At 36.7% G+C, this 24024-nt stretch overlaps 1 protein-coding gene across 3 annotated transcripts; it reads left to right on the forward strand.

The window, feature by feature from the left end:
* Positions 1-88: 88 nt before the first annotated feature.
* On the forward strand, positions 89-15678 carry OTUD6B (OTU domain containing 6B). 3 transcript variants are annotated; one of them, XM_029923770.1, is made up of 7 exons: positions 90-275; positions 904-1055; positions 2960-3040; positions 7889-8201; positions 9974-10035; positions 12523-12629; positions 13411-15678. In XM_029923770.1, the coding sequence occupies exons 1-7, from the start codon at positions 194-196 to the stop codon at positions 13493-13495; spliced, it is 882 nt and encodes a 293-aa protein (XP_029779630.1). In that variant the 5' UTR covers positions 90-193; the 3' UTR covers positions 13496-15678. The 3 variants fall into 3 exon arrangements, with proteins under 3 accessions (XP_029779631.1, XP_029779630.1, XP_029779632.1); XM_029923771.1 differs by lacking the exon at positions 12523-12629 and having other exon boundaries at positions 89-275; XM_029923772.1 differs by lacking the exons at positions 90-275; positions 904-1055 and adding an exon at positions 5673-5810 and having other exon boundaries at positions 2957-3040.
* The last annotated feature ends 8346 nt before the right edge of the window (positions 15679-24024 follow it).

Genomic DNA, 24024 nt, shown 5'->3' on the forward strand with positions numbered 1-24024 from the left:
CACGGGAGTGCGCATGCGTCCATCCGTCTCCTTTCTCTTCGGCCCAATGACTCGGCTTAGATCCCGTACCGCCTCGAAGGCGGGACTGGGTCCCAGCCGCGACCAATGGCACCCCAGGTGAGGGTGAGGGGTGGAAGGTGCTTGTTAGCTCGTGGTGCAACTACCAGCGCTTGTTCTGGGCTACCTGATTGTCATGGAGGCAGTCTTGGCCGAAGAACTTGATGAGGAGGAGCAGCTAGTGAGAAGGCATCGCAAAGAGAAGAAAGAGCTGCAAGGTGACGAGGGGGTGGGATCCTGGAAGTCTCCCGGACCTAGGAAAGGGCGCGTGGCGGATGGGTTCTGGGGAATCTTGAGAGGCTTCTGATCTGCTTCCTTCTAGACTTTCCCAAAGTAGCTAGCGTCCTCTTCCCTCGTAGTCCCCTGTCCTGGTGTTCCCTTAATCCGCCAGATATTCAGAAGCTTCCTTTTCTCAGATCCGCCGCGTCTTCGCTACCCCAGGCCATCGCCTGGGTGCTAGTGTCTGAGAACACCTCCAAGCGGTGGTGTTGGGCCCAGCCTCTACCGCCCCCTCCCCTGACTCCCTTTCCCGTTCCTAAACCAGTTACAGACATTTGGACCTAATGAATGCGTCTTAAAATACCTCACTTTAATTTTGAGGATTCAAAAGGGATACTTAAAAGATTGAAAACTTGAGTCATTTTTCTTTTCCTATCACACTAAACAAACGTAGTTTTGTTGAGGATTTTTGTCTCCACCTGGGCTCTTCTCTGTAAAGGTCTGATAATGTAATTACTCTTCTTGCTTCTATCATTATTTGATTACACCTTCCTCCCCTTATTGTCCCCATTTCTCATTTCCTCTTAATCCTGAATTGTTGACTTAATGATTTTGGTGGCTTTTCAGCCAAAATTCAGGGTATGAAGAATGCTGTTCCCAAGAATGACAAAAAGAGAAGGAAGCAACTCACTGAAGATGTTGCTAAGTTGGAAGCAGAAATGGAACAGAAACATAAAGAAGAACTAGAGCAACTGAAGCTGACTTCTAAGGAAAGTAAAGTATGTAATGTTTCTCCTTGCCCACAGCATTTGAAAGCAACTGCCCACCTCTAATAAACTGTTGACTATATGAAATCGTAAGATTAGAGGGAAGGGAAGTCACAATCCTGCTCATGCGTCACCATTCATTAATATTTCCACGACCAGCTTCACATGGTAATGTGTTTTTGTAAGGGAGGTCAGCAAAAAAAAAAAAAAGTACAGTTCCACTATTTACTTGCCCCAAAGATGAACAGATTGATAAAATGGACTACAGGAAGCTTCACCAAATGAAAGTTAGGACTTCTAGTCCCAGAATTGCCATGAAATAGTATTGTAACCTTGGTAAAGTTACTTAGGCTTCCTAAGCATAAACTCTCCACATATAATCTGACATAAATACTTATGCTGTTTAAGCACAAGATCTGAAAGAATCAAATGGGACAGCAAATACGAAATCATTTTTAGGATATTAAAGTGCTTTAGGAACAAGTTGTAACAAATGAAAATTTACTCACATTTCTTGGGTGAATTGGAGCATACTGTCATTTTAACTAATATTTATCATTGTAGCTAATAGGTATTGTGTGCCAACCACTTTAACATATTTGCATTATCTCATGTAATTTTTATAGTAACACACTTAGATATTACCCATGAAGTAAATGTAAAGAATCCCATATTTCAAGAGGGAAACAGACTCAGAGAGATTAAGAACTTCCTTCTGAATTCATAGCAGCTATTAAATGCCAAAGCTAGAGTTCAAAATCAGGACAGTCTTACTCCTAAGATGTGAATATTGAATTCTGTTGTAACTTTATATGGTGTGGTAGTTCATAGCATGGGTTTGCCTATCAACCTTACTACCTTACTCCATTTTCAGTAGTTAGAAAGTTCTTATGTCTGTGCAAAACTTTATTTACTGTAATGTGATTTTATGAGGTTTATTTTTGGTCTGTTCTTGACAGGGGAACACCTTGTCTGTACTGATTAACCATGGTCATTATATTAAACATAGTCTCATTTTCTTTAGCCTTATTAGCTAGTCATCAAGATGGTGGCCTTCCATGCCTTAACATATTTTATTCCCAAGTAACATAGCATGATGCCCAGATGTTTGTTTTGTCACAGTCACAGTATTCCTAAGTATCTCTCCATTTTCAATTTTGAGATTTCTTTCCTAGGTTTCCAATGATGAAAATGTTTCATTTTTAAGCTACATATTGTTTGTTAAAATACAAACTCCTATTTTACTTTGACCTATTTTTTCATTGACTTAAGCTTGTTTTCTTTCTGAATGCTATCTGGTTTCTTAATGTCATTGCTTTGCAGCTGCTTTTCTGTTTCTTGCCTATTGTCAGTATGGCAGTATCTGAACAATACCTTAACTTTTTGACCTGTAGTTACCAGTTTGTACATGGGAAAGGATAGAGAAAGCTCAACACGTTAGTATGGTCAAGAAGTAGGGTTCATCAGGTCCTGGCAAATTAAGATGGAGAATGGCCTTTCCTGCCACCTTTGAGGTTATGAAGGCAGTAACGAACTGAGCCAGTGCAGGACCTTCTAGATCTTCCAAGTACTCTCAACACTAGACAAGGGAAGAGGGGACCACTGAATGAGTTGGCATTTACAGAAGGTATTTGGATTAATGGAGGAGAAATTTTAAGCAAGAAGGAAAAGCCTGCAGGGATGAGCATTATCTTTGGAAAACTGTAAGAAAACCTTTTGGGAATTTGATGAATTCTCCCTTACAAATAGAAAAAGGAGACAAAACCTTGTCTTGTAATATCATATCTAGTATTGTTAGTCAAATTTGAGTTGCGAGATTACATGTATTTTTTATTTTTTCAATAATTTAATAATTTAATACTTTGAATAATAAAAGTATTTTTCATTAATTTGTTAATGCTTTTTGTTTTCTTCAGATAGATTCTGTTGCTGTTAACATTTCAAACTTGGTTCTTGAGAATCAGCCACCTCGGATATCAAAAGCACAAAAGAGACGGGTATGAATGTCATGTCACCAAGTACTTAAGTTAGTGCTCTATGCTTATTACTCTCATAGGTTTGTGTAGGAAGTGAGCAGGGAAAAAATGATGGAGTTCCTTGTCAAAGGACCTCAGCTAACATTTGTTAAGCACTTGCTATGTGCCAGGTACAATGCTAGGCTTATTATAGACTATATGAATTAGATCAAATCTCATTTAGTCCTGATTATAATCCTGTGAAGTAGATTCTTAACCTCATTTTAAGAAAACAGGCCTAAGCAATATAAAATAACATGTTCAGTTTCTAGTTCTCATAAGAGAATAGGCATAGAAGGGGAGTGTGCAAAGAATATTTTTTACAGATGTATTATCCTAGACCTAATAATTTAGAATCTACACAGTGTGGGCCCAGATGGTTCTGATGCACAATTTTGTTTAAAAAACTATGGTATTAAGTTGTGAAACAAGGTTTTAGATCTAGAAATTAAGCAAGATACACAGGTGTACAAAATTCTGAGGTTTATGCAAGTACCTGTGTAATGGTTAGTTGCAGTAGAAATTCGGAGAAGGAAAAGTTCATTGTGCCAAGAATTGAGTAAGGAATTAGAATTTTAAGAAAACAGTGATTTAAATAGGATATTTGAAGTACAAGAAATAGCATGCATGTGGGCATGAAATTTTGCATCATAGAGAGCTATAAGGAAACTGATTTGTTGAAAGTAGTGAGTTCGTGAAATCAAAATTATGGGAATGAGATAAGTAAGGGCTGTTCACTTGGAAAAATAAAGGGTTTTAAAAACAGTCTGTTTAGTCTCAAATATTGTTTTAATAACATTTGATGTATTATAGGATTTAAATATTTATTTTTAAGCTAACTACGCATTTTATAATTTTGTAGTACACAATTTAATAGGGCATGGTATTTGGTGTCAGACATATGAGGGTTTTAATCCTACTTACTGTTGTGACTTTGGGTAAGATTCTTAACCTTTTTAAACCTCAGTTTCATATGTATAAAATGAGGGAAATAATACCTGCTTTTTAGAGTTATTGTATTAAATAATGTACTGTTTCCAAAGCCCTTAACAGTGCCTGGAAACTAGCAGGTCAGCAAATGATAGTATTCTTTAATGTGTTCAGTCCTGCATAGTGTGCCTCTTACAGATTTAACCCAAGACCAGTATATTGTTTTTTGTTGTTTGAAAGTTAATTAAGTTGAAAATTGCCAAACATTTTTTGTACTTATGTAAGATTATATTCTTGAGTAAATATTATGATTGTGAATTTCAATTTAACTCCCTACTTAAGATATGTGTTCTAGTTGTGATGACTTTATAGTTGTCATCTAGCTTCTATAGATCAAAAGCAAAGGGCAGAGTTTTTGCTTGGCAGAGTTTTTGCTTGGCAGTAGCATAACAAAATATTTATTGGAAGTGCCTCTACTTAGTGATTGATACATCTTAGAGTAGCTTTTTTAATTGTGGAAAACAAAGGCCCCCAACTCCTTCCTATCCTTATCAAATCTTACTCATCTCCAGCTGGACCTTTAGGCAACAAAACAAAAAATTGAACTCCCTTACTTTTCTCAAACATTTTGTTACTTTTCTTCTAAAATAATGCATAGCTAAAATGCATACCTTCTCAACTATACCCTCAAAAAAATTTAGTATCTTTTATAGTCAGCTGCCTAAATACTTGGCAGAGAAAACACCCTAGAAATAATACCTTATGGTTTTTTATTGCTTTGTTATATTAATAGTATTAATAGGATTCTGGAACTAAAAATACTTAGCTTATATAAGAAAATGAAACCTGAATTTTTTTTTTTTTTTGCCAGGAACAAGGAATAAAAATAATGGAATTTGTCTTTTGGAGAGATACAACTCTCTCTTAGAAAAACATGACAAAACTTTATGAAGATTTATTATTGGAATATTGTAGAGCAAATCTCTTACATTTAATTTAGAAAATTAATTTTTAAAAATTTATTTAATTTTTTATTTTTATTTAGTTAATTGTAATATATTTATTTTATTTTATTTAATTAATTCAGCAGAATTGGTATGCTGGAAGGAGCCTCAAGTAGAACTTAGAAGAACTGAGTTCCAAAAATAGGAAATTGGAGACTCAGAATGAGATCTAGTTCAGTTTCTTTATATTACAAATGAGAAAGCTGTCGGTGGCATACTGAAAGCTCCATACAAACCCAGGACTGGCACCCAGCTCTTAAGATTCCTCTTCAGAGTTGACTTTGCTGCATTACTTTATTGACAGGACTCTAGTTTTACTGACAATATATTTATGAGTTAAGTGCTATTTTCATCTTGCATACGTGCTTTAATTAGACTTAATTGTTGCCATTCTGTCTCCAGCAGTAGTGCTCTAGAAACCACAGTGTCCTAGTGCCATTGGGAAACTATTCAGGGCTGGGAAAAGAATCCAGTGAATTTCTTACCTTGTGCCCTGGAAAGGAAACATAAGTTACGGTGTAACATTAAAGTGGAGCTTGAGGACAAGTGAAATGCTTGGATTAGTATTTTAGAGAGTATTAAAGGTTTTGCAGAGAGTATAAAATTCCACTCTTCCAGTAACTAGTATATAACATCATTAACTCCAGCTCCCATCTGCTCCAACTTTTATTCTGATTTAGGTGCCTGGATAGAAGGAGCGCTCTGTGTTGTCCTTGGTCCCACTCTGCTTCTAAACCAGCTGTATGGCCTTTGGAAATCTTTCTGCGTGCTGTTTCCTCAGAGGAAAATGAGGGGTTTTGGATTAGATGATATCCAAGGTGCTTATTCTCCCTCTCCCCTCTGAAAATGTTTTTTAGACTTTCTTAAAGTAACAGTGCCATCTTGTGTTTTAAGATTTTTATGTTGCTGTGATGCACAGTTGTAGGTATGCAGTGAAATAAATTTATTCATGTTATTTCTGGCACAGTTGGATTCGGGAGTAATAAACTTAAACAGGTGTATGTTTGATTAAGGAGATAATACTGCTTTAGATTCAGGTAACTTACAGATCACTTTAGGTTCCAGCATGGCACCTAACAGGCAAGTAGTTCAAATGTGTGACATTAAGTTAAATTGAAATTTGCCTTTCCATTAATTTTTCTACCCCAAGGAGGAATGAGAGCCAGGGACATGACAGTCTTTACCGTTTCCTACTTTTTCTTGGTTTGCCAAATCCTTCACTGTAATTTGCTACCTATATCAGGATTTGTGTAATTTAACTTAACTATCTATTTTTATTCTCTTAAATGGAAAAGCAGTCATGACCAGCATATAAATAAGACACATTCATGGTAGAGAATTAGAAAGATGCAGAAAAGCATGCATGTGTGCACACATACAAAAAACTTATTTTGTAAACAAAAATGAGACTCTTAAATACAGAGAACAAAGTGATGGTTGCTAGAGGGGATGTAGACGGGAAATGGGCCTGGAGAGCAAACAACTTCTTTTGCAATTGTACCATCCAGAGAAAAGCACTATAAATATTTTGTGTATACTTTCTAATTTTTAACTGTGTATGCATAGATTTGGTATATATTAACTATATACATATCTTTTCTGCCCCCAACATCAGCTCTTGACATGTTTCTGTGGAACCCTAGCTGTAAGAACTATTTCAGCTATGTGGGATGGAGTGCTTTCTGGCTTTGATACTTGTTAGTCCAACTGTCAGGATTTTTTTTTTCTTTCCCCCCAGCCTTCCCACTCTACTTCCCATCCGTCCTTCATGTCACAGATCTCATTGCCCTGCCCCTCCCTAATCCTTCCATATGTTGCCATGGGAAGAACTCTTCTGACATTTGAATAAGGAAAGCAAGTTGCAGAATATAATGTGATACCATTTTTGTTAAAATATTTTTTCTATACTTTATGAGTACATCTTTTTTGTTAAAATGCTTAGAAAAAAAAATCTAGAAAGATACACACCAGACCTCTACAGCAGGCATCAAAATCGGCTTTGGTCTTTAGGGGAACTTCAGTTTATTTGTAATACTTAAATGTTTTATAAGAACATTTTTATCTGTTGTTTTACTTTGTGTGGGTGGGTGCGTGGGTGTGTGCATGCGTGCACACACACACACATACACTTGCACCATTTTTTCCTTTGGGCTAGATAAATAGAATTCCCCTAACCCTTCTAAATTCTTTGGCATATTAATGCTTTATTGGTGATTTAGCATGTTAATGCCCCAGTAGTGGAGTCATAAGTTAAAAAGCTTGGATTAACTTGGCATAAATTTGATAATGATGTTGCTTTAAAGCCTCGCAAAACTCAGCTTTAAGGCGATACTTTGAAATCAGTAAGTAAAGTTTTTAGAAACTTGTCATGTATTTAAAAAATATTTTTTTAATGTTCACTTATTTTTGAGAGAGAAATAGAGACAGAGTGCAAGGGGGGGGGTGGGGCAGAGAAGCAGACACAGAATCTGAAGCAGGCTCCAGGCTCTGAGCTGTCAGCACCCATCCAGATGCAGAGCTTGAACTCATGAACCTTGAGATTATGACCTGAGCTGAAGTCGGAAGCTTAACATCAGCTGAGCCACCCAGGCACCCCTCACGTAGTTTTAAGTAGATTTCAAAGAAAAATTTGAAAGCTTTTTTTTTTTTTTTTTTTTTTTTTTTGGTCCTGGTAGAGCTTGGTACTGGGCGCATGCAGATGAGAAAAATAGTTGCCCTTAAAGAAGTTCACAGTATAAAAAATTCTATAAGTGATGAGATCATCAATATGGTAATGCATGTGGGAGAAGGGATGAAAATGGTAAAAAAGTCTTGAGGGTCTTATATTTCTATCCCCTTAATAAATGTAAAATAGTCCTCATTATTGTGAATTTACTTTCCTATATTCTCCTCTTAGGACAAAAAAGCTGCATTGGAAAAGGAGCGGGAAGAAAGGATAGCTGAAGCTGAAATTGAGAACTTATCTGGAGCCAGACACTTAGAAAGTGAAAAACTTGCTCAACTATTGGCAGCAAGACAGTTGGAAATTAAACAGATTCCATCTGATGGCCACTGTATGTATAGAGCCATTGAAGATCAACTCAAAGAACAGAAATGCCCTTTGACTGTGGCTGCCTTGAGAAGTCAAACTGCCGAATATATAAAAGGCCACGTGGAGGACTTTCTGCCATTTTTAACAAACTCTAATACAGGAGATATGTATACTCTGGGTAATTTATTTTTCTTCACTGTGTCTTGTTGCTGCTGTTAAATAAAGTGATTCCTAGGATTGAGAATAAGAAAAACCTATTATGGTCCTTATGGAGGGAAAAATAATCTCAAAATTTAGGCAGAATTACTTTTTATGTTATAATAGATATTAGTATATTGCTTAAGAAAAAAGTGTAATAAGATTCATTATTATTACTGAGAAAATTATGTTTCTGAGTTTACATGTCACAGTGTAGGCATAGAGGGAGGTATGCTTTGACTAGTCGGTAGAAGTATAGAGTCCAAAGACCATAAGCAGAGAATGATTGGGAAAACTAAATCCTACTTTTATCCTGTACTTTGGGAATTTTATTTTATTTTCAGTAAGCCATAATTAGGTAAAATTTGACTTTTGAAAACCAAAACCAAATGAGTTAATAACCTGCCTTTTTATTGTAATACCTTTGATAATTAAGATATTTACGGGGAGATAAAAAAGAAAAATAAAAGAAAACTAGCAAATAAAAGAATAAGTGAAAAGAGTTTTGGGGAGAGTCCAGGATATAGTAAAGGAAAGTTCATCCTTAGGAGATGGTAGGCACGGCAGTATCCATTGGCAGCAAGTCAGACAGCCAGGAGAGGTTGGAGAAGGGAGGGTTAAGGTTGACTTTCCTTTAATGGAGTCCTTGACTCTGCTAGTTGCAGGGCAGTGGAAAAGAGTTGGCAACTCAGCATGCTGAATTTTACAAAAAGACAAAAGACTTGATTTCTTATTCATTTAGCCAATATTAAAGGCCACTATGTGCCAGGGACTCTTTTAGGCACTGTTCTGAGCACTTGGATATAGCAGTGAATGAGGCAAACACACAGGACATACTTTTCTGTATATGACCATAATTTTTTTCCTTTCCTCTAAAGAGAAAAGGTATTAGTTTCTCATTTTTAACTTGCTGTATAAAAGTGTGTATGCTCAAGATGTGTCATTAAACTGCAATTAGGTCCATCTCTCATGACTAATCCAGGAAGTCCTTTCTTTGGCTAGAACTGATACTGAAGCAAATAAGGTAAACGCTTTAAAAATAACAAGTAGAGGCACTATTTGATGCTGCTGCTAGGAAAGAGTTTCAGCTTCTTTCTACTTTTACGCTGATTCCCTTCTCACATCTTTTTTTAAATTTTTTTTTGAGAGAGACAAAGCATGAGCGGGGAAGGGACAGAGAGAGAGAGAGGGAGACAGAATCTGAAGCAGGCTCTAAGCTCTGAGCTGTCAGCACAGAGCCTCATGTGGGGATCAGACCCAGGGACTGTGAGATCATGACCTGAGCCGAAGTCAGACACTGAACCAACTGAGCCTCCCAGGCGCTCTTCTCACATGTCTTACGGGGTCTTACAGTGGACCTGATTTGTAGGCTGCACTGTTTTAGCTCAGTGCATTTTTTCCGATGCAGTTTTGGATTTTAAAATACATGTCAAATATTGAACATGGTGGCAATTTTGGGGGTTGCTTAGCTGAAGAGAGAAGAATAGGCTTGCTATGTAGTTAAGGTCCCTGGGCCTCAACCTGGGGGAGAGAAGCAGACATGAATTGCTTTCCTCTCAGATGGAGAGGTGGTGGGAAGTTGGAGTGAGTTAAGTTTGGATCTGGGAATTGGATTAAATTCTGGAGAGTGTGGGTAGAGAAAAGAGTAAGTTCACAACTTGAGTAATGATCAGGAATTGTGGGAGCTATAAAAGGGATCTTGTAACGAGTCACAAAAATTATTAAGTGCTATATTCTCATTTTTCTCTACAGAAGAGTTTAGAAAGTACTGTGATGATATCGTCAACACAGCTGCATGGGGAGGTCAGCTTGAGGTAAGTTTGTAATTATTCATAGTATTTGTGGATTGTTAAATTACTTCGAAATCCCAAAGCAGACATTGTTTTTTAGATGGTCCCGCTTTCTCTTTGAATATCCCTTTTCTTTATGTATTTGCCATTTCTCTACTAATGAAGCATTGAAATAGGGAGTTAACATTCTTAGGCCTTTAAGTATATATCTTTGGAAAGTAAAGCACTATTTCATTTTAAATAGTCCAGTGTTTGACCTGTGGGTTGGTAAGGCTAATGTTACACCTGGGTGTTTCCATTTGGGATGCTGCTCCTGGCAATATATATAATTTCTGGACTTAGAAAGTGAAGATTTTACTCAAGTACAGTAAGATTTACCCTAGTGGCTCAGCTGATGAAAGCCACTATTATAAAGTAAAGAGGAAACATTGTTTTTATGTGATCCTCCCACAATACATGACCATTGGAATTCCAGGTGATACTGCCTGACTGACTTCAAAGCAGTGTCTGATGCATTAAAATTCACATGTAGGAAAACTGTTCAGCCACTAGTGGGGAGTTGATCAGGATTTTTTTTTTAAAGATTTATGGTTAACTTTGTTTTATTAAAACAATAAACAAAACGCCTAATTGTTTTAAGTGGTATAAGGCAGCCTGGGGTGTTTGAAAGTCCGGGGATAAGAGAGAAAGTCCAGGTTTTGGGTCCAGGCTTTCCTTTTGTCTGTCAGTTTTGTGACCTGGGGGAAGTCAGCTAATTTCCTAAGTTTGAGTTTCCTAATTGAATAGGGATAATAAAACCCCTTTGTGTACTGGGTAGGTGATTTTGGTCATTAAATGAGACGAGTAGTGTATGCATAGAACTTCGTAAGCTAAAGTGCCAGGTGGATGAATTTGTCCAGTAGATTTAATTAGTGTAAGGGTAATTAGTCATCTTGTGTAGTGGTAATTAGTCATCTTGAATAGTTTGTGGGTCTGAGTATTTCACTTCAAATTATGCTTTTTGAAGAAATGACATGAATGCTTTAAAATCTTTTTCTCAGTAATGCTCTATTTGTGTCTCTTCTGAGCCACCAGAGGGAACTGTGTCCATTCATTTCATATTCCTCTCCTGGGTCTCTGAAACTCAGGATATTTTCATAGTAGCTTTATGACTACATTAGGAGTAAAGGTGCCTGAACTTTCTTGAGGATCACAAATTAATAGGAGAACGACAGACCCAAGCAAGTCTTTTTAAAGTGAGAAAAAACTTTAAAACATCCTTTGAAGGACACTTACTCATAAATTTTTGGTCTCTGAATTCATTTGACATAAGAATTGCTGTTTTTACAATGGAGTAAATTTAAATTATTCAAGAGAAATTCTTTATGTGATTTTTAAAGACTTCAAAGGGATGTTAAGATTTCTAGAGCTTGCTTCACACTCTCCATTCTGTGTTGGTTTTTTTAAAAAACGTAATTTTAAATGTAAGAAAAAAATGCCTCAAAGGAACATTTTATGAAGTAGAATATGGGATTAGGTTTGCTACAATGCAGCACAGAATTTTTCTATATACTCGAAATAATTTCTTATCTTCTTTTAAAACATCCTAAAAGGACCATGTTCCAGACAGAATGTTCTTATAATTGGGCAAATACATACATGTGAGGGCACTAAGATTGAGGACTGTTAAATGATTAATTTTTAAACTTGGGGTCCAGAGTCAGACTTCTCAGTTCAGTTGTAGGTCACTTAATTTCCTTAGCTTGAGTTCAGACAGGCATCTTCACCACTTGCTGCTTCAGATTCTAGGTCTTTACCTATCCCATAGGGTTACCGTCAGGATTGAATGAGTTAATATACATAAAGTATTTAGTATTCTTGGTCATAGTAGGTCTAAACAGTGTTACTACCAATATGTATTATTAACTATTATTCATCTGACTTTAAGCTCTAATTGTATAATATTTGGTATGAAGTCAACATTGTATATTAATCATGGAAATTCCATGAAAAGATAGTACAATTCACATACATAACTCATTTTACTCATGCCTTGAAAATTATGGAACAGTGGTTTTCAACACTAGTACATTAGAATCATCTGAAAAGCTTAAAAAAAATTCCTAATATTACCTGTTCTCTCTCTCCTTCCCCCAGCCCCTCACAAATTGTAATTGATTTGATCTGGTGCCTGAGTGACAGAATTTTTAAAAACTGGCAATTTTCAAGCAACATTTGAAAGTAGAGGGACTAGTATAATGATTCATTATCTATGGTATTGCTGTTTCTAAAAAACCGTTGTGTAGCTGGGGCTTGACACTTCTGCATTTGATTTAATAAATATTCGGTTTGGTTTTTCAACAAATTGTTTTAAGTGTCCGCTCTGTGGCAAGCAGGCTCTTGGTGTACAGTGAGGAATGGAGGAGATTTCTGTTGGATAATTGTTGCCCTAGTCACGCATACTCAGTAGTTTATGGCTTGAGTAAGATTTACCTTTTTATTTTCCTTACTAATACATTTTCTTTCCTGTAGCTAAGAGCCTTGTCTCACATTTTACAAACACCGATAGAGATAATACAGGCAGATTCTCCTCCTATTGTAGTTGGTGAAGAATATCAAAAAAACCCATTAATACTTGTGTAAGTACCTGGAAATTTCTGTTACATTTTTCATAGTTAAGACAGAATTATTTAAAGATGTTAGGTTGTGTATGTTGATTCATTAGAAAAAATATGTCAATTGCATTAATTATGCTTACTTTATGTTAAAAGCAATTATAAAATTAGAAAACATTGTCAAGATGTGATTTAGATAATTGTGTAAGCTTCTAGTGGTTTATTCTTGTGTATGAATTAAGAATAACATCATTTCTCAAGGTTTAGATTTTAGGATTAGTTTTCATATTGTCTTAGTGTGACATTAATCATGCTAAGTTTCAACAAGCACAAAAGCGGAAATATATTCATGTTGTCTAATTGGTTATTCCTTAGAGATTTTTTTCTTCATATTATAAAAGTATTTTACATGATTGAGAACTCTTTTCTGAAACACAGCATGGAGAGTTTGCTGTTGGCTTTAATGTTTATTAGCCATACTACCAAGGTAATCATTAATGGCTTAGATTTAGGTAAAAATTTAAGCTTATTGACTACTCAGCATCTCAGTAATTTCCCTTTACCCCCTAATGATTATGTTTTCCCTGACTTAAACTCCGCAGACTGAGTCATTGAATCAGATTTTACTGACTGCTGAAGCTTTTCAAATGGGTTTGAACTTTTAAGTAATATGTCAGTGAAGTCTTTGAATGATACCCCTGTGGAGTGATTCATTCAGCGTGTTTGGTTTTATATACATAATAAACATTTATATACAATGAATTACTTTCGTCTAAACTACTCATTTCTCCTTTTCTCATTTCAGATATATGAGACATGCGTACGGCTTAGGAGAACATTATAATTCTGTTACACAGTTGGTGAACACAGCTATGGAAAATTGCAGCTAGTTTACAAAATGTTACACAATTATGTTTTAGTACAGTGTGCCGATCTGAGTATTCTTACCAGTGCTGGATTGTTCTAACATTACTGAAAAACACAACTACCTTAAATCAGTTTTATGGCAAAGCTACTAACAGATTAAAAAAAAGAATGTGTCAGAGATAAACTTTAACCAGTGTTCCCTTTGTGGTATTTAAAAACACTTGTGAGTCCATTGTGGAGAATATCATTTACAGACTAAGATAGTATCTATTTGCTGATATTTTTACTAATATAGGGTCTTGAACATTCTGTTCTGCATTGAAATAAATTTAGTTTTTCTCCTTATTACTAAAAGTTTTCAGTAACCATTTTAATGTAACTTTCTTGAAGAAATGAAATGACTTGGTCTCTTTGTCATTGCAAAATCTAGTAAGAGTGATAGCAGATCTAATTCATGCTTATAAATGCATCTGATGTCAGTAATCCCGGTACTGATGGAATTAATACCATGAAGCTTTTTATGTAATCCCATCAAAGTGCAGCTAAAGAGCTTGCGTTAATAATTAAAAATCTTTAAATATTTATTCACATGGGAATCAGTCAAGTTTAAGAAATGAGACAAATTTAAAGGTTACTAGGTGTTCCTATCAGACCCCTAAAGAAGTACCTTCATGTTTTCTTTCTTACAGTTTTTTTGTGTCTTTTATTTTTTCGATTTTTTTACTTTTTTAAGTAATCTACCCACCCAGCATGGGGGCTTGAATTCATGCATGATAAAGAGTAGCATGCTCTATCTACTGAGCTAGCCAGGAGCTCCAGTACCATTGTTTCTTGATCATCTTCAAAACTGCAAATTTTTATATTCCTTGTTATGTTTTCCTTGTCACCACTTAGCTGCTTTGCATTCCTTGTGGTCTTGTCCACTCAAACAATTTGTGGCCTCTCTTTTATTTTAATTTGTACACACCGAAGGAGTATCAGTGTATAAGGGTCCAACGCCAACTTTACTTCAAATTATCCTCACTTCTAATTTGTCTTACCAGGCATCTGTTTTTGTTGCATTCTCCAGGATTAGAAGAAAGTTAGCTAGCCTACCTTCCCATTTAATTCAGATATTTGACTGAATAGTAAAATCAGTGTACAATATTTTCTGATGTCAATGATTTACCTGGCTCAGATTTCAGATTACTCTTAATATTCTTCTAAGAAGATAGCATCCATATATAGACACATGTCTCACTGATAATTTATTATGTAACTAAGTATTATGAAAATGAAACTTGGTGATCTCTTTTTCCCCAAATTAGGATTAATATTAAGATTTAGCATCAAATTTATAATATTTCAGTTTTTCTCCATGAACACAACTAATTTTTGTAAGTAAATATGGGTTTTATAATATTAAAAACAGTCATCAGTCTCACGTGTCCACCTGGTGACAACGTGGGAAGCTGGTAAGGACTCTGTTCAGCTAGCGCAAGTACTGTACGAAGGTGTTCTAGTTAAAAAGATGAAAAACTATACTGTCTGTCTAGCAAAGTGTATTCTGAAAGCTGACTGTTGTAATCTTTGAACTGAAATTTTTTAGGTCTGAAATTATAAAAGAATTAAATTAGAAAATGGTAAATGGCTTACCTTTATTATGAAATGATCTTACTTTAAAATCAAAAGATAAGCATTAAGAAGTAATAAAACAAATATCACAAACCTAGTTATTACAAATGCTGTCTAGATTTAAAGTAACTTCTTGGTAGCTATTATTTTCTAATAAGATGAATGGAACCTTCTTGAATATAGGTTTATTTTTATTATTTTTCATTTTTAAATGGCCAAATATGGTGATGAGTAAGATTTGTATGGTCAGCTTCTGTTCTTTCATAAAACTTAAGATAAAAATCATTTTAGCTCTAACCAAAAATTGAAGTCTTTAAAAAATGGCAGATGTTAATTTAAAAACAGCATATACTAATTTAGTTTGCTGTATGATTATGGTCTAATGGAAGTTTCATAAGCTTTCTTTTCTCTTAACTCAGAAAAGTATATGTCAGAGTTTTGGAATATGTCTTTAGCCAAGAATTTTATCTATATGTTTACAAACTTATATAAAGCAAAAAAGAATGTATGTAACTATAGTGAGCAATATAGTTTTGCTTGTATTATCTGATGTTTGCCAAAAGAAGAATAAAAAGACGTATGAATTAAATCATTTGTTTGTTCAAATTGTTATTCACAGTTTTACAATCTAGAAGTAGAGAAAATCTACTTTGTTGGACTTTTATCCAACCTTTATTTTGTCCTTACATATAGCTGAGAATAATACAATCCCAGATTCTTGCTTTAAGGGTTTTGGAATTAATATATAAGCATAGCACTATGTATCAGACAAAATAGAGGAAGATAAAGAGATAGGCATTTACGCCATGGCTTTAGAAATCAGGTTGATGCTTAAAACCTCTTAGAATAGTGGTTATTTAGGGCAAATGGAATTGAAGAATATTCTAAGACTCGTGGGTGTTAAGAAGAAAAAACAAGCACCATGTACAAGAATGAAGCAGTAAGAGGGAAATTGCACACACTAATGCTGGTACAAGATTGTTAGTATACTGTTTTGGTCCAGGTTGTCATGAACTAGCTGAAGGAGCGATCTCTTGTGTTTCTGAGAATTTAATTGGGAATTTCAATTATTTTTAGTTTTATTGAACAAATGAATGTGATTTTTCTCTTTTCCATATGTTTTCACATATTCTTCTTTCTTATCTTAGATCTTAATTTAAGACCGTTTTCCATCTTGCAGAAAAAATATAACTCAAAGGATTTTGATTTTTTTTAAAGTAAGCTATAGTAATTTCATTTCTTATTCACTATTCTTCCTTCCTACTTGAAGGTCTTTGAGCTGCCATTGGGAGTTCAGCGCTTCACCCAACTTGTTTCACCTAGCATACTGTCCTGGTCTCCATTTAATTAGCACCAATTCCCACTCAGCCTGGGCTGGGTACCCCACCCAGTTCATACATGTTGGTTTCCAGTAACTGTACACTAGTAATTAGTATTATTTGTATTTAGTTTATTATTGTTGTTGTTATCTTCCTCTGGTCTGTTAAGTGCTTAGAAATAAGAACTTGTTGTCTATTACTAACTTATCTAGCACTCTGCCTTTCCTATATAGTAAATGCTTATTAATAAATGTTGACAGTCATAAGATCAATTGAGAGGATAGGACAGGACTCTGAGGAGTTGTTATTAGGCTAATGGACCATTAGGAGTAGAGAGAGGTATTGACTTGGTATAGTACTTGCTTGCAAAGGGCTGTTTTCTAATGATCTAACCCGTTGGATAAATTCTTAAGTCTTTTGGTCAATTTAAGGGAGAAATAGAATCCAAGAGAGCTTTTCTTTTTTGTGAAACTGTTTATTTGCCTTCTTGTATCAATCTACAGAATACAGAGTCTTTAGAAGTATACAGACCAAAAAAATATTAAGAACTTTGTTAATATACTGACCAGGAAGAAGTGTGTAGTTGGTCTTGTTTCAGTGTAATCAGGATGATGACTAGTATACCTTACGGAAACAGATTACAGCTTTCTGCTGAAGCTATCAGTGCTCTGAACAGAGATGACTTACAGTCTTCCTCCTGATTTTTCTTCTCCAGGTTACCCTTATCTTAACAAAGGAAACTCCTGTTTGCTGTTTATTTACTGTTCATAATCTCAGGTCATGATCTCGTGATTCATGGGTTCAGGCCCCGTGTTGAGCTTTGTGCTGATAGCTCAGAGCCGGAAGCCTGCTTTGAATTCTGTTTCCTTCTCTTTCTGTCTCTTCCCCACTCATGCTCTTAATAAACTTAGCAAATAAACTTTAAAATAATTTAAAAAATAATAAAAAAATAAAATGTACCAGAAAAACCACAGCTACCTTTCACTGAGCATTTACTATATGTATGCTAAATGCTTTCCATAAGTGGTCTTATTTAGTCCCCGCAGAAGGCTGGGTTGGTATTCTCATCCCTGTACGAGGCATAATGGAAATGAAACTTGAAGAGCTTGGGAGTGAACAGCTTGCTAAGCCACACTGCCAGTAAGTAGTAAGGCTGACCTCAGAAGGCAGGCCTCTGAGAATCCAAACCCTTGAAATCAAAACTTCATTTCCATATTTAAAAAAGGAAATGAACAAAGAGAAAGCCAATGCCCTTTTTTATTACAGGACAGAAAATTTCTACAGTAGGTTTCTAGTACATGAAGCGTCTGCTGTTTCAAAACTGTTACCCCAAGTTTCAGATCATGTTTTCATTATGAAATAAGATTGCCAAAACAAATTAAGTAAGCTTGTTTTCTGCCATCACCTGTTTGATGAACTCCTGTTTTTAATGCATTTTTGCAGCTTTCAAAATCCTATAATTTATCATAGGGGCCTCTACCATAGGATTTAGCCCAGTTCTTTTGTATTATAGATGTTAATCAATGTGTTAACTGTTTTCAAAGTCCTTGAGATTCTAGCATGTTACATATTTTAGCATTCCTACAGCACTGTATACTTCCCAAATATTTTATAATCATTAGTTAGAGCTTTCCCACACAATCTCAGTGGGATAGATTGGTATTCTTTCTTGTTTTTTTGCTGATGCAAAAGATAAAGCTAGTTTGACTGACTTCAAGTTTACATAAGTCACTTATTCCATCTAGATTAACATTCAGTTTAAGGTTCCTCATCTTGTGCTGAGTTCACAGGATGAGGCTGTCTCAAAAAATTGTTGATTTTTGAATTTTACTGCAAATAGATTGGTTTCTGGTTGCTGGGAAACTCTGGATGCCAACATCCCATGGGGCCAACCCACATAGCAGACGTCACAGCTCTTTCAGCTGGGTGTTTAAAGGGGGCACGTTTAGATGCAGGTCAAAACTCAGGTCTGAAATCATAAACCCCATCTCCTTTTCTGTATTTTTTTTTGTAGATTGAAAAAACATTTTATAATGTTATTTTGTTTTTTGAGAGAGATTGAGCAGGGGAGCGGAAGAGAGGGAGACACAGAATGTGAAGCAGGCTCCAGGCTTTGAGCTATCAGCACAGAGCCTAATGTGGGGCTTGAACCCATGAAGTGAGCCGAAGCCAGACATTCAACCGACTGAGCCACCCAGGCACCCCTCTTTATAGATTATTAGTGTCTTCATAAACTGGGCTTGTGCCACAACCTCCCCCTGCCAAATACTACCCAACTCCCATTGCCCCACTTCATACCCTAAACTGTGGTTCATGCCGTCTAATGTACCTACGAGATCAGGTTCTAGTGGCAATCTTACCCACATTATACCCTCTCATTTTCTTCTCTACTCCTTTTTCCTCTCAACTAGAATAGTACACATGTCATAATTGCAGTCCCTGCTCACTAAGCTACTCCCTGAAACTCCCCCTTCCTTCATGCTACCAAAGTGAACTGCCAGAAATGCAAATCTGAGTCCTGTTTCCTAACCTAAACTTGCTAACTGGTTCCCTGCACCTACAGGATGAAGTCTACTCCTTAACATGGCATGTAAGGGACGTCCTTCATGACTAGTCCTGTGTACCTCTCCAGCATCACTTCCCATCACTTCTTTCTTTAGACGTGTGCACTCGAATTATTTTGATTCCCTATGGCCCCATTATTTCATGCCTGTCAACATCTCTCTCATACTCCCTTTATTGAAATATATCCACCCCGCCCTCACATTTATTTTATCAACTGGTTAATTCTTTTTAACCTGTTATGACTGGACTCAGCAGTCAACAGCGGGAAATCTTCCTTGAACCAAAAAGGTGCCTCAGTGCAAAATGGAACCTAGCACGTAATGGGCACTTAATAAATATTTGACTATTGTGGTATTCATTTTGCAACATAAATATGTATCAATCAGGTCATTATTTTGTACTCCTTAAAGTTATACATTATATGTCAGTTATATCTCAGTAAAACTGGAAAATAGTAAATACTTCATGAATGAACTGCTTACACTTCTAATTTCCCTCTAGATTCTATGCTCCTTGAAGACAATGACTTATTCATATTTGTATACTAGGCATCTTGGACAGTACCTAACAAACAATTATTCAATGTTTTTTAGTTAATTTTAATTTTATTTAATTGTATTAAAAAATTAATGTTTATTTAATTTTGAGAGAGAGAGAGGGAGGGGTAGAAAGAGGGAGACACAGAATTTGATGCAGGCTCCAGGCTCTGAGCTGTCATCACAGAGCCCCATGTGGGACTTGAACTAATGAACCGTGAGATTATGACCTGAGCCAAAGTTGGATACTTAACTGACTGAGCCACCCAAGTGCCCCTTGTATTTTGGAAAGAAAGTGTACACTGAGGAGAGGGGCAGAGGGAGAGAAGGAAAGAATCTTAAGCTGGCTCTGTGCTGACATGGGACTCGCTTCCATAACCCTGGGCTTGTGACCTTACCCAAAGTAAGAGTTGGATACTCAACTGACTGAGCCACCCATGCACCTCTGTTTTTAACTTCTGTGTCTTTACTTGTCTTTTCTCCTATATTTTCATGAACATTAACTGATGCTACTAATAGATTTTATATAAGGTGCTCTTTCAGACAGCCCCTAAGCATAAAAGTCAACTTAATTTAACGAACATTTACTAAATACCTGCTCTTTGCCAAGCACGGTGATAAAGATTGCATGCAGTTCAAAGGCATAGCAAGGGACAATACGACAAGAACAATAATACAAAGTATTACATGCTAAATTAGAGTTTGTATAAAGTCTTCTTGAAACAAACGTGGAAGCAATTCTGCTTGGAGAGAAGGTCAAGGCAAATGATAAGGGAAATACTTGATCAGATTCTTCAAAGGATTCGGGAACGGCAGATAGGTGTGTGGCAAAGACATATAGGCAAAATGAATGGCAGAAGCAGAGGACTAAATATATTTGATGCTTTTTTTTTTTGATGCTTTTGATGAATAGCTAGTAGTCTTCTAAAGGCAGCATACTAGGTTTGTGAAAGGAAATGACATAGAATGAAAGTAGGCTTAACTGATATTTTGAGTCCCAACTCAACAGTTGGGATTTTAACTTAATAAGCAGTGAGAGGCCATTGAAAGATTTTATTTAGAGTTGTGGATTTACTGTGAGCAAGATGTACTGTAAGATGACTGATGGCCGTGACAGGGTATGTAATGGCAGAGTGGCAGAGTATGTATGGAAGCAAGTGGTAATCCAGGTAGAGATGATGAGACTTTGGACTAGGAAAGAAGCAGATAGATGTGAAGGGTGTGGATTTGTACTGGATCAATTTAATTAAGCTCAGATCATCTCTCAGAACCCCCTTCCCTGCATAGTTTCAGGCCAGTCCTGGCCACAAGAAACATTTTGTACAAAACCTGGAAGGCACACGTCATGTGGAAACTTGGAAAGTTAACGTGAAGGCCTCAAGTGTCAGTAACATGCACACCGTTTCACATCTGCAGGCTCACTTCTTGTGTGAGTTAATCATGGAGCCTGCAGCTTCCCCCACTTCTGCCAGTTCTTCTCCTTCAACATCTCTGAGTCCTGAGTCAGGCACAGCACCAGACACCCCAGCAACAGCCCTACATAGATGGCCTAACCAGTTCCCATAATTATCTAAGTCCAAAGTCTATATAGTTTTTGCTGGTCTTTTTCTCTGGTACAGAATTTGCTTTTATAACAAAAAACCTAAGCCATGTAATGGGTTCAGGTTAGGTTAGACGGGTCTGGAAGAGACTGTTACCAGGAGCCTGATACCCCAGGAAGGTTTTGGTGAGGCATTAAAAGAATATGAGGAAGATATTGGAAATGTTATTGTTATGTTGTTGGAAGAAAGGTGACTCTTGTCACATAGAAACTTTAGCAACAATGTCAGAAGCAATAATATGGAAAAATAAAAAGTATACCTCATCAACTGGATGATCTACCTACGGGGATTTCTAGACAGAATATTGAAAGTACTATCTAGATTCTTCTAGGTGCCAAAGTAAAAAGGGAGGAAAGGCAAACAAAAAGAACTGTAGATGAGCCACAAATTGGGAGGTTTGAAAAATAAAATTTTCTTATTCCTAACCTCTCCAGACAGTAAATGTTGCTAAAATTAAATGAGTTCCAGACAGAACAAATCAGGGAACTGTCAAGAAAAGGAAGTCTGAAAAAGAAGCCATGGACATGACTTGTGAAGCCCTTTCTTGAGACCTCAGGAAGATTAAAGATGCTTTTTTGTCAACCCGAGAGAGCTTCTCCAGTTCTTAAGGCTACCGTCCTGCAGCAGTCTCACAGGAAACCCAAAATAGAGAAAAGCTCTTGCAAAACATTCTGGGTATGGCTTTTGTCTGATGGAGTGAATTGTAAACTCAAGACAAGCCTGCAAAGTTTTCAAAGCGACTGTATCAGTTTGGCTCAAATGTGACACTGTAAAACGAAAGGATGAACCTTCACACACTGCTGGTAGGAAGGTAAACTGATGCAGCCACTTTGGGAAACAGCCTGCCAGGTCCTCAAAAGTACTCTGTGATTCAGCAATTCCTCTTCTAGGTGGATCTCAAGAAAACTGTGTACAAATGTCCATAGCATCATTTGTAAAGGTTGAAAAGTAGAAACAATATTTATTTTATGGATACATAAAAGTAGTAGGGCCACATGATGCAATATTTTAGGTGATAAAAAAAAGTATGAGGTACTGGTACATGCTATGACATGGATGAACCTTGGAAACACTGAATGACAGTCACAAAAACCACATGTTGTATGATCCCATCTATAGAAAATGTCAAAAGCAGGCAAATCTACAGAACTAGAAAGGACATTAGTGGCTGCCTGGAGCTGGAGTGGGTAGGAAAAGTGGGAGGGTGATTGCTAAAAGACTCATGGCTTCTTTTTGGGTGATAAGAGTTCTAAAATTGATTGTGGTGGTGGTTGCACAACTTGGTGAATATACTTAAAAAAGAAAAAAATGAAAAGAGGTCTTTGGACCCTTGATCTTCTATGAACAGGGAAAAGTCTGAGAAAAACTCACAAACAAGCAAACAAAAAACCATAGCAAACATACAAAAAAGAAAAGATAATTCAAGATCCCAGAGAGGAGACCAAGAGCCAGTCCCAGGCAGTGAGGCTGAACATTAATCAGGGATCTGACATGTACATAGTTAAATTCCAGAGTTGCTACAACCCAGGGCTGCCTTATGCCTCTAATTTTTCCCTTTTTTGAGTGGTACTGTCTATTGCCTGTCCTATGTTTCACCCATTGTTAAATTCTGGGTACGTGAAGACAAGAAAACTTGTCATAGGTTTTCAGATCAACATAGACTGTCCCTGAAATGGACTCAAGGAACTGCCTTTAAGAGCTGCATCCACTTTGTTACTTGACTTAGACGATGAGATTTTTGGAATCTGATGCTCTCAAGAGATGAAAGTTTTGGGGAAGGGGGCTCTTGGGAGAAATGGTCTCTGTCTTGTGTGCTGAAGGAATATAACCAGGGAGTGGACTGGGGTGGGCTTTAAGACATGACCACTTAACATCAAGAGGTGGGGTCTGGTTCATCTTCCTTTGAATATGGGCTATTCTTTCTCAGTGACTTGCTTCTAATGAATAGAATGTGGCAGAAGTGAAGAAGCTACACAATACTAGGGCATGAAGTGCTAAAGCTTCCATTTCACTTTTTCGCTTGAGATGCTCACCCTTAGAACTAACTCGCCATGTTGCCAGGTAGCTCAAGCCACCTGGGACAGGCTACCTGGGGATGTTGGCTGACTGCCCGAAGGTCCCAGCATCCACCACCAGAGATAGATGAGCAAGTCTTCAGGTGATCCCCACTCAGCCTTTAAGCTACCCCAGATGTCACCAAGAGCAACTCGATAGCTTTCTCCACTGAGCCCTGTCTAAATTGTACATTTGTGAGTAAAATAAATGTGTTAAGCCGTTATGTTCTGCAGTGGTTTATTATCCTGCAATAGATAACTGGAACAGGTGGCATTAATGGGGCTGACTGCATGTTGGACGCAAGAGAGGAGGCATCAAGAATACTTTCCAGATTTTCTAGGGCAAGCAAATTAATAGAAAGCAGTATCCGCGTGCAGTGGCTCGTTTTACCCCCTTACAGCAAATTACCAGTGTTTGTGTAGTGTCAGCAGGTGTACTGGCCACACAGTCATTTCAGAGGAGATGAGCACCCACAGGATTTTTTTTAAGCCTCATGATCAGTTTGTTTAAACAGTAACATGTTTGTTCTTAGAAAACATTTAAGTGTCAGAATAATGAAGCTAAAAGACAGGTTTAGAAGAGATAAAACAAAGTGCAGTGATTAAGTAGCTGGAAAATGATTTTACTCTAGTAACTGGAAGTAACTATTAATCAGCACTTCTTATTTTACTGTTATGATGATACTGATGTACATTAGACTCTTTAAAAATTTAATGATTCTTCTTTACGACTTTGACATTGCTTCATTCTCTACTGGAAAAGCTCTTTCCCCTAATAGCAGCCTCTTAAGCGAGGCCTTCTCTGGACATCTTATTCTAGAATTGCAAACTCCCCACTCTCACACTATATTTTCCTTACCTGC

This window comes from Suricata suricatta, chromosome 15 (genome assembly GCF_006229205.1).
Source record: "Suricata suricatta isolate VVHF042 chromosome 15, meerkat_22Aug2017_6uvM2_HiC, whole genome shotgun sequence".
Classification (NCBI taxonomy): Eukaryota; Metazoa; Chordata; class Mammalia; order Carnivora; family Herpestidae; genus Suricata; species Suricata suricatta.

Excerpts from the sequence above, each read along its gene's own strand:
- OTUD6B (XM_029923770.1), top strand. The coding sequence starts at position 194 with ATGGAGGCAGTCTTGGCCGAAGAACTTGATGAGGAGGAGCAGCTAGTG. Across the intron at positions 1,056-2,959 it reads TGACTTCTAAGGAAAGTAAA|ATAGATTCTGTTGCTGTTAA; the intron begins GTATGTAATGTT and ends TGTTTTCTTCAG. Across the intron at positions 12,630-13,410 it reads AAAAACCCATTAATACTTGT|ATATATGAGACATGCGTACG; the intron begins GTAAGTACCTGG and ends TTCTCATTTCAG.